Source organism: Nicotiana tomentosiformis, chromosome 12, assembly GCF_000390325.3.
Source record: "Nicotiana tomentosiformis chromosome 12, ASM39032v3, whole genome shotgun sequence".
Lineage (NCBI taxonomy): Eukaryota > Viridiplantae > Streptophyta > Magnoliopsida > Solanales > Solanaceae > Nicotiana > Nicotiana tomentosiformis.
In genome coordinates, this window is record NC_090823.1 from 88,303,677 (window position 1) to 88,315,166 (window position 11,490).

Below are 11,490 nucleotides of genomic sequence, written 5' to 3' on the forward strand. Positions count from 1 at the left end.
CAAAAAGGCTGCATGTAAGAAAGGAAAAGTGGAGAACACGAAATTTGGTCCTGAGGACAAATTAATCTTTTATGGCCCCACTGAAAAAGCAAGGTTTGAGTCTTACAAGACAAAATCTATGGCTTATGGATGCTCTGTAAGTCTCTCTCTCATGAAAAATCTACATTGTGATGTGACTGTTATATTTGATTTTCAGCATCTTTCTTCTCTGTTTGATACCATTGGAAACTCTGTTTATGAGAAACCGGTAAGGATATTTTATGCAAACTTTTTTGTGAATGACAAAGATGATTTGTAATCTATGGTGTTAGGAACTAGAATTATTTTGGATTCTTATCAATTTTAAAAGATTTTCTCTGCTAATTTTAGTGGGTTTGATGTGTTTGTGCAAAATTCGTGGCCAACAGATTTTTAAGTTTTCTTTGAAGAAGCAAAAAACTTTTTGTCTGATAATCCTCCTGATATCGGTCCCAAGAACCTTAAGTTTGAATATCTTGTCTTGGCCCACATGATTGCTACTACTCTTCTCCCCAGAACTGGGTCCCTTAACTCTTTGTCCACTAGAGATATTTTTGTACTTTATTGTCTTGTTAACAAGACTAGATTAGTTTGTGTGGATTCGCCAATACATGCTTGAAAGTATCAGGGACATATCTTCATTTGTTGCCTGTTTACCATATGGTCTTCTCATCTCACATATTCTCGAAGTCATGAAGCTAGATTTGGCACCCTTTACACCCAAGCACATTACCAGCACTTATGATAAGACAACTTTTTCAATGATGTGGTATACCTTGGGTGATGATGGATGGGTTAAGCACGCCAAAGTTAAAAGTATTCCAGTGCTAGTTGAAGTTCAAACTGAACAACCAGCATCTCAGTCGACTGCCTCTTAAAATCTTCAGAAATTTAGCATTATCTAGATGGGGTGAAACTGCTACTGGTTGAGATGAAGGAATAGGTAGACAAAATCAGAGAAGTTAATAAGGAGACACGTACATATGTGGCTAATCTCAGAATGGATATAGGAGCCACTTGGAGGCAAGGAACCAGGGCATTCAATTTCATGAGTGAAAAGATGGATAAGCTAGACAAAAATATTGAAAACTCCTCTTACTCCTTCTGCACCAAAGTGATAAACACTCTCAAGTACTTCCTGGGAAGAAGTTAATGTGATTCTGTGTGATGGCGTTACAAACAAAAAAAATTTATGCTCTTGCTTGCTTGGTGGTGGTTTTAAACAAACTTTCTTTTGCTTGGGTCTGTACAACTTATGCCTCTGCTGAAGGCACTACTTTTGTTGCACTGTCTCACTAGTTATTATGTATATTATTTCCTATATTACTTGTATTATGTGCTTTTGTTTCCTTTTTGATTGATGTCAAAGGGGGAGAACAGTGTAGAGAAGTAAACCATTCAAGAGGAGACAACACTCATTCAGGGGGAGATGGCATCAACTTGTGATGACCCAAAAGGTCATCTTATGTTTTAGAAATCGATTCTGCACTCTTAAGCCTTAAAATCTCATTTTTATCCTCCTCAATTTGCGTGCGCAGTCCGGACATATTTTCGAAAAGCTTTTATGTTTAAAATTAATGAAAATAAGAATTTATGCCTTAAAAGTTGATTTTAGTTGACATCAGTCAATATTTTTGGTAAACGGGCCTGGATCCATATTTTGACGGTCCATGTAGGTCCGTATCGAATTATGGGACCTGGGCATATGCCATAAATCGAATTTGGAGGTCCCCAACTCGAGTTATGAATTTTTGATAAAAATTAAAAGTCTAAAAATTAATTATTTTTAAGAATTGATTAATGTTGAGAATTGTTAGTACCGGATCTGTATTTTGGTTCCAGAGTCTGGTACAGGTTCATTATGATATTTAAGACTTGTCTGTGAAGTTTGGTGAGAAACAAAGTTGATTTGACATGATTCGGACGTCCAGTTGGGAAGATAGGAATTTTAAAGTGTTCTTGAGAATTTCATCTGATTTGGTGTTAAATTCGTAGTTTTAGGTGTTATTTTGGTAATTTGATTGTGCGAGCTAGTTCATATGATATTTGTAGACTTGTGTGCATGTTTGGTTTGGAGCCCCGAGGCTCGGGTAAGTTTCGGATAGGCCACATGATGTTTTGGACTTTGGAAAATCTGGTTTTCTGCAGATGCTGGTGCCTTCTGGTTTCCTTCTTCGCGTTCGCGAAGGCACTCTCACGAACACGAAGTAGAAATTGGGAAGGCTGATTTTTACTCTTCGCGAACGCGAAGGCCTGGTCGCGAACGCAAAGTGATGGGGGACTTACCCTTCGCGAATGCGAACGCGAAGCATATGGGACCCGGGGGAGGGTTGGTCGTTCCTTCACCGCGAACGCGAGCAATGTATCGCGAACGCGTAAGCCAGGGAGTAGCCTACACGAATGCGAACAAGGTCTCGCGAATGCGAAAGTTTGGTAGCCTATACTCATCGCGAACGCGACAGTGCTCTCGCGAACGCGATGAACATTGTCGCCCAGCACTTAACAGAATCCAAAAACGGGAATTTGACCATTTACTCATTTTCTCAAAACCCAAACGGGTAGAGGCGATTTTCAAGAGTCATTTTCTTCCCCAAAGTGTTGGTAAGTGATTATATACCATTTTTTTTAATTACCCATTATATTTTATAAATTATCAACATAAAATCTAGAGTTTTCATGGTAGAATTAGGGGTTTGGGTAAAAACTAAGGATTTCAAAAATTTGGGAATTTAGACCTCAATTTGAGGTCGGATTTCAAAACCAATTACATATTCGGGCTCGGGGGTGAATGGGTAAATGGACTTTGGTCCGAACCTCGAGTTTTGACTAAGCGGGGCCGGGGTCGACTTTTTGACTTTTTGGAGAAAATTTGGGAAATTTAAATTTATGCAATGTAATTGTTTCCTTTAGCAATATTTGATATTATCGAGTCATTTTTTAGTTGATACGAGTGGTTCGGAGGTGAATTCTAGAGGAAAAGTTGTGATTGAGAATTAAGTGGCATTCAGAGCAAGGTAAGTATTGTGTCTAACCCCGTCTTGAGGGAATTAGGAACCTTAGACTATATGCTATGTAAAATTCATGTGAGAGGCGTATATATGAGGTGACGAGTACTTATGCGCTGCCAATTTACCTGTTTTCCATGTTTCTTTCATTTTCTTATATTGTCTCTTTCTTATGCCTAATTACTACGTGTTTATACTAGTGTTGTTAAATTGATCGTTCTTATCATGTTTACAGATTTTCTGGTGATAATTGAGTATTTATTTCAAAGTTGAGATTGATATTGTGGAACCAAATGTTGAAGTAAGGTTTATACTTGTTATTCTATCTTCATGTTGTTATTTATGCATTTCATTATGGTAAGGGAGAGTGTTAATGCACGAAGGGTGATGCCGTGCCATATTGTGAGTGTTAATGCACGAAGGGTGATGCCGTGCCATATTGTGAGTGTTAGTGCACGAAGGGTGATGTCGTGCCATATTGTGAGTATTAATGCACGAAGGGTGATGTCGTGCTATATTGTAAGTGTTAATGTACGAAGGGTGATATCGTGCCATTTCTATTGATTTTTTGGTGAGATTGAGAGTAAAAGAATGAAGGGTGATGCCGTGCATTTTTCCTTTACTGTATTCGTTGTTTCTGTTGATTCACAGTATATTGGTTATTCCAATTATCATCATGATGTAGTTCTTATTCTCGTATTTTCCCCAGCATGTTTCCCTCTCCCGATATTTCCTGTTTAGCTCTTCATTACTATTATTTGTATATACACTGTTAAATTGTACAGATTGATTTATAGGTGACTTACCTTATCCTCGTCACTACTCGTCGAGGTTAGGATCGACACTTACCAGTACATGGGGTCAGTTGTACTGATGCTGCATTCTGCACTTCTGTGAAGATTTTGGTACCGGCTCGGGCTGATCGTGATTTTTGCTATTGGACCACTATCCGGAGACTCAAGGTAGATCTATCGGCGTTCACAGACCTTGAAGTCCCCGTCTATCTTTTCTGTTCTACTGTTTCTTTCATTCAGACAGTTGTATTTCCTTCAGACTATTACTTGTAGTAAATTTCTAGAATGCTCGTGAATTATGACTCCAGATCCGGGTGGTAGTAATTAATCATATTTTTATATTATTCCGCACTTATTATATTTCATCTTAGTTAATTATTGTTATTTACTAAATGGAAATAAGGATTTGGTTTAATGATTCTCTAACGTTGGCTTGCCTAGCAAGTGAAATGTTAGGCGTCATCATGGTCCCGACGATGGAAATTTCAGGTCGTGATACAACTTAGGGGGAGCAACTTAGAGGGTGAAATAAAAGGGGAAGTCTCATAATTAATGTTTACTCTCTATTGATTGTCATCATAAAAAAGGGGGAGATTGTTAAGTTATATTCCAAAGTTTCAACGATGACAATGTTCACTTACCTTGGTTTGCAGGAATCGAAATCATTAAAAGGAAAGAATACTAATGAGAAGCTGTCCAAAGATGTGATTGCTGAATTAATGGACAAGAAGAAGGAATCAAATAACAAATCAAGGAGCTATTGCCAGCAAATATTCAGTATCCTTAATTAAGCTCAATCGTAGGCTTGAATGTCTCCTCAATGTAAGCATGTGACAAGGAAAGTCACGATCGAATCCGGTCACTCCTAAGAGCAGGATTCGAAGAGGCACCCCTTGGGTCAAATCCCTTTGAAAATCTCGTGCTTCTATTTTCGGTCAAGGCTCAACGACTCTCTTCTCTCCTATAAGAAGTCTGCTAAGATCAAATGGAAGATTTGCGCAACTACACACATTATTTTCTAAATCTCTCTACTTCTTAGCCTAAACACTGTAATCCTCAGTTTATCAGTGTCTCAAAAGATAAGAAGAATTAGAATACAAAAGAGAGTTGTGTCATTATTTAAAATTCATTGTTGCTATACTTCGTTAGTGGTGAACGAATCAAAACCATCTGTATTGTAATACTTTCAAGATCTAAAGGGAACCCTTGTGACCTAAGGGAAACTGGATGTAAGTACCACTCTGATACCGAACCAATATAAAATCGTTGTGTATTATTCTCTCTACATTTACTGTTATCTTATATTCTTCTCTTAATCTAGTCAACTAAAATCATCGTTAGTCAACTATTTTTTTAATAGACCACAATTCACCCCCTCTTGTACCTTGAGAGCCTACCATATGTTGGCCAGCCTTCTTCGAGCAACGGAAACAATTCTTATAAGAGGCTTGTAATAATTCCTCTTGCTCGGTATATGTAACATGACTATTTTGATGAGGTTCTTTTTAATATAAAATATCCTGTAAACAATTATTGTTTTTGTAACAAAAAATTTCCATTCTCTATTATTCAGTAAAAAACGGAGATGCTCAATTAATCATGTTATAGAAGAATTTATTCACTATTTGATGAAGCCAAAAGAATTAACCAAAAATTGGATGCTCTTTTCAAATATTGTTAATTGTTAAGTTCTTCGTTAAATTCGAAAGTTATCTTGAACTTTACTGCTTCAGATAATATAAACTAACGTAATCATAGATATATTCTCCCGTTATTTGTTAATTTCAAAAGTTGTCCTGAAGATTACCAATGAACTTCAATATTTTAATTTCTAATTTCTATAACAAGAAAAATGGAATGTAAGTAGGCAATGAGCGGACGTAGCCTATTAAGACAATGGATTATTAGAGATATATTCATCGGTTCTTTGTTAATTTCCAAAAATTTGTGTTTATGAACCAACTCAAATTAAATAAACTAGCCTAATCAAAAATATAATCTCCACTGAAAATATGACCCTGTCTCTCAAATTAGAGATAATAAAGAGACGTAGACGAAAATAATTACTTTCCGTCTTTACTAATGATAGTTACGCTGTCCTCTTGACTTCAATGTGTTTATTCATAACTTGGTGATTGAAAATAACATAGCATTTTAATACTTTCACCAGTGTAGTAACCAATAGTGCAAAATAAAAAATTCTTTCTCTTCGATAATGTAAAAGAAAATGACAGAGTAACCAAAGTCTGTTTGGTTAGGACAAAAAAGGTTTTTTTTGATAGTAAACTTACCCCTGCTTAATTTTTAAAATTTTTTATTTTACTTTTTCCGAATGTAAATGGGCAAGTGGATAGTAAGGGAAGAAACCTAAATATTAAAAATGAAAAGAATTTCTTGGGGAAAAAAATGAAAGAATATAATGGTAAGAGATAACCTAATAAGATATTACAATCATTATGCTAAAAATGTCAAACTCCAAAACTCTGTGCAGGCATTGGACCACAAAGTTGCTTATTAGTGCAATCCTATTAAAGCCACCGCTGAAACAGTGTAATTATTTCCTTAAATAAAAAATAAAATCACAAAAAAAATTATTCTTTTTTAATTACTACAATTTAGATGATTTAGTTTGACTTGGCACAAAGTTTAAAAAAAAAAGAAAAAAACTTTTGAAATATGTGATTTTAAAAGTTTAAGGTCAAAAACTTTATGAAATCATAATATTTGTATGAAAAAAAAAAATTAAAGTTAAATTATTTAATGCTTTGGCCCCTATCCCTTTTTCTTGGTGTCAATTGTATCGTATAAATGACGGCAAATCATTCTATACGACAGAAATGGGGTCCATTTCGATCTCGGCTCCCATATGCCGACTTGTTTCCGGTAATAACAAACAAGTAAACTTTAAGAAACCATTCCTATCTAAGAAACAAAGGTGAAAACAATGAAGTACCCGCAATTTTGTATGAATAGTATCGATATATTATCACTGACTTGTAAACGTTTTATCTTTGATAGTTTTATTACTTTTGCATTATTTATTCGAATGTGTCAGCAATATTTTAAAAGAGTACTATGACTTGTATAATTTTATAGCCAATCAAGTATTCGCATGGGTGTGGGTGTTTGTTGTGTGCGATAAATGCCGATGCACCTACCATATTCTGTTGCAAACTATTCTTTATAAATAGTTGAAAACACTTTAAAAACATGTATATATAGATCAATGCACTTACTGTTACGAAATTGATAAGTTTTGTGTCTTGTTATATTTTGATAATCTAACAAATTTAATGATAAAAATCAGATCGGGAACTTGTTATATATTCTCAAGGTGCCAAAGCACAACAAATCTCAAGTTACTGCTCACAGTTGTAAAGTCGCTGCAAATGTTCCTCTACACACACAACAGTGTGAACAGTGCAGCAGTCATTTTACGGGGAATGACTTGTACCGGATATTGGCTTGCATCATCCAAGTGACATCACTTGAATATCATTAACATGAAACAATGAAGAAAACACACACTTGCATATCCGAGAATTAATCAAGTTTCTTCTCAAGTGTGTTGTCATCTTGCAAGTGACTTCCAGGCTTCAAGAATAAAGAACAACATAACGAATGACCAATTTCCAGCATATTGTTATTATATGTCCTTAGTTGTGTTGCGCCTTTGTTAGAGTAATTTACTTGTAATTCCTACTTAGCTTAGTTAGAAGCATTGTGTAGGAAACCATTTGTAAAACCATAAATCTTGTGTTTGTGTCTTGTCTAGAGTTAGTCTGTGAGCTTTGTAATAGAGTTATTACAAGTGAGTGACAGATTAAGAGTTTAATTCATAGGTTATAATATGTTGTAATTTAAAAGTTGCTTGGTTAGTAAAGTTGAAATCCTACGAGTGTAAGTCGTGGTTTTTAATCCCGTGAGTTAGAAGATTTTCACGCAAAACTTTGTTGTGTCATTTACTTATCTCTTATTATGTGTATTTTATGAAAATGGGTAGAAAATTAGGTTCTCTGTACAGTGGACCCTAAATTTTTATAAGAAATAATAGTACTAGCAGATAAGACCATTCCTATCTGCGAAAGAAAAAGTTGTGTCTCCAGCAATAAAGTAGATAAAGGGATAATAAATATGAAGTCACAAATACTTACGAAAGAGTTGATATGTTCGAGGCACATGAAATATTATCCCATGGTTACGTAATTATTTATCATTATCAATTTAGTTATTGATGAGACCAAATCCTTGAATAATTTTTATGTTTTATTTATTTAAAAAGAATCAAGAATGTACGTATACGATTGACTAGTATAGTGTTGTAACCAATTAAATATTAGCATGGGCGTTGTATTTGCTGGGAATGGTGCCATGATCCAAATTGTATGCTATGAATGCTGATGCACCTACCGTATAATAATTTGAAAAGTCTATATAATAATTTGAAAAGTCTTACTTTGCACGTATTATTACGAAAGAATAATAAATTTAATGGTATTTCACACTCACTTTCGTAAAATATTATTTACAGGCGACTGGCGACCGAACGACATTAAGCAAGAAATATCTAAGTATGAAAAAGACTTACAAGAACACAAGAATGAAAATTAAGGAAGATTAAATTCAAACACCGTTGTTCATTATGTAGTAACTTATTTAACTTAATGTTTGGATGAAAGAAGAATATCATTGACCAACTTTTCAATGTTCACATAAGATGACCCTGAATGTTCTTTAGCAGATGCTTCAGCCAATTCCTTCCATTCCATTGCCTTTTTCTTCATCTTTTTGCCTTTTCCCCCAACCATCAATTCCCTTACAAGGCTTTCCACTTCATCTCTCTTCACATCACTGTCAATCTCCATTCCAACATCCCATTTAGTGACGGAAAACCAACAATTTGTTTGCTGTTCAGCGAAAAATGGCCAGCAAATCATAGGCACCCCACTGCTTATACTTTCGAGTGTCGAATTCCATCCACTGTGAGTCAAGAATCCTACTATTGCAGGGTGACTAAGTACTTCTTCTTGTGAACACCAACTAGCAAGCATACCTCTGTTCTTCGTTTCTTCCACGAATTCGGGTGGAAGAATCGATGCATCACCTGAAACAATATCAGGTCTTATGATCCATAAGAATGTTTGCTGGCTGTTTGCAAGTCCCCAAGCAAACTCAATAAGCTGATTAGGAGTCATAACAGTAATGCTTCCAAAGTTAACATAAACAACAGAATTTGGTTCTTTGGTATCAAGCCATTGTATACACTCTGGTTCCTCTTTCCAAAGGCTGGATCTAAGTCCCTTCAAATTCTCATCATCAACATGTTTCACTAGAAAATGCAAGGGCCCTATGGGGTAGACTGGAGGAAGAAGATTTCGGAGCGATTCAAGAACTTCAGCCTCTAGTGTTTCAAATGTGTTGAGGATAATTGCAGAAGCCTTTCTTGCTCTCTCTGTTTCTTGGAGGACAAATTTGATCATGAATTCATCTGGATTTGTAGTTCTCAAGAAACTTGGAAGATCCCTTAAACGTACGTCTTTCATGCCTGGTATAAAATCCAATGTTGTCTCTAGGTATCCATTTGTCAAGTCACTCGCATCTACAATTTCCCAAAAAGAGAAAAGGGTAAAACACGTGCACATCCAATATAATGGGAATTAGCTATAGACATTAAAAGTAACAAAAAAGTCTCAAAATAGCTAATATCCTAAATTATTATAAACAAGAGTTATTTGCAGATACACGATGTAATAACTAAATAAATCAAGATCCGATAAATCATTAAAGCATAACAACAGTGAATCCAAGATGTAGAGTTAAAAATACTATACTATACATTTTTAAATTCTTTTTGTGTGTGTACACATAGTTCAAGCAAAAAGGAATTGGTTACTAAACCCAACCTAAGGGAGCCGCTTATGTAGGAGAAAGTATTTGTACCTTTAAGTGGAGCATATCCTTTTTCAATAACCTTGCAGTAATGCATGTAACCTAAGAAACCACAAGCACTAGTGGTCCAAAACAGAACTTCAGGGACTCCCAATTCTTGTGCAGCGGCTAAGGTGAAGCTCATGACACCATCCGAGACGATGCACGAAACGGGTGGCACGTTAGATGTGTTAGTATCATTGAGTTTCGCAAGAAGATCCCTAAAAGGAGCCAAGCAAGTATTGGTTGTAGATTCACACAAAGAAGGTATATCTTGTGTGGCATCTGCCTCACATGGCGGAAGTCCATCAGGAATGGTCTCAAAACGGAAAGAAGAAAGACCCTTGAGAGAATCAGGGCCACGAGATTTAAGGAGACGTCTGTGGTTAAATTCAGTATTGACAAAAGTGATGTGAAAGCCTTTGTGATGAAGGATTTTGGCTAGCTTTAACATGGGGTTAATATGGCCTTGGGCGGGATATGGTATGCAAACTGCATGTGGCTTTGTTAATTCAGCACCAATGGAACCCATTCTGAATTTCTCTCTCTCTCTCTCTCTCTAAATGTCTCGAAAGGATCTGGATGATTTTGGCAAGAAGGATTGAAGAAATGCAGAGATTTATAGATGGAATAAAGAAGTCAAAAACATCAAAGAAAGTGCGATATCACGCCAGACTGTTACAAAATGGGAAAAATCTGCAAGTTGATTTGTGTTGGCTGGAACGCTAGTTTCGAGGTCAAAATGACTTACTGCGGTATATTATACTAGTCCAATTCATTTTTTGTCCAATTTCTCCACGAAAACTGTCATGCAATGCATCATTGCGTCGAGTTGAAATCTTTTAGAAGTGGTGATGATGATGGTAATGAATTATTGATAATAATGATATCATTATTAATTATTTGTGTGACGTGATTTGATCATATTAAAAATAACTTTTTACCCATGCACCTATAATTAGTGAGATGTGTGGCCTAAAAAATAAGATAAGTTATATGATATGTAAATTAAATACACGTGTAAAACATCTTTACACGTCCATATTAAGTTAAATTCATATACTCAATCGTAATATGGTCGATCGATCGGTTTACAGTGCGATTGTATAATTTTTTATTGCATAAAGAATGAATACATCGATGCCCACTAAATCTATTAAACAAGTCTTGAAGATACGCCGGTGATGTGGATATATTATCGAGTTCATTACTCATATAGTCACTCAATTTTTCAAAATTATCTACCAAAGTTATTTTTCTTTCGGTGGTAAGAACAAAGCTACTTAACTATGCATATAGTACTTAGAAGGTCACACAACCAGATTTATCAAACATTTGATAGCCAAATACCTATTTTACCCTCTAAATTATCAACTTTTATCTTTTACTTTTTTAATATTATAATATTTTCTCTTTTTAATCAACATTTAAACTTACCTATAGAACAAAATATTTTATTTAAAAATAAAAAATAAAAAATAAAAAAATATTTTTCTAGCGTATATAACGTCGAAATAATAATTTAATTGAGCATAATATTCAAGAATATGCAATGTATATTACAAAAATATATTTATTTTAAATAATTATTTTCTATAGTACGTGCATGGTATATATATTTTAAACTTTTATTTTCTTTCATTCTCTATTGTGTAAATAATTTTTTGAGTTTTTTTGTTAATATCAAAATTATTATTATGAATAAATTATTCTAATTAACTTTCTATTATGCTCAACATTTTATT

At 34.8% G+C, this 11,490-nt stretch overlaps 1 protein-coding gene across 1 annotated transcript; it reads right to left on the reverse strand.

Moving 5' to 3' along the window:
• Window positions 1-8,418: 8,418 nt before the first annotated feature.
• LOC104105957 (7-deoxyloganetin glucosyltransferase-like) lies at window positions 8,419-10,359 on the reverse strand. Its single transcript, XM_009614396.4, has 2 exons — window positions 9,758-10,359; window positions 8,419-9,416 (listed from the first exon to the last, which is right to left on the reverse strand). The coding sequence occupies exons 1-2, from the start codon at window positions 10,275-10,277 to the stop codon at window positions 8,479-8,481; spliced, it is 1,458 nt and encodes a 485-aa protein (XP_009612691.1). The 5' UTR covers window positions 10,278-10,359; the 3' UTR covers window positions 8,419-8,478.
• Between the last annotated feature and the right edge of the window lie 1,131 nt (window positions 10,360-11,490).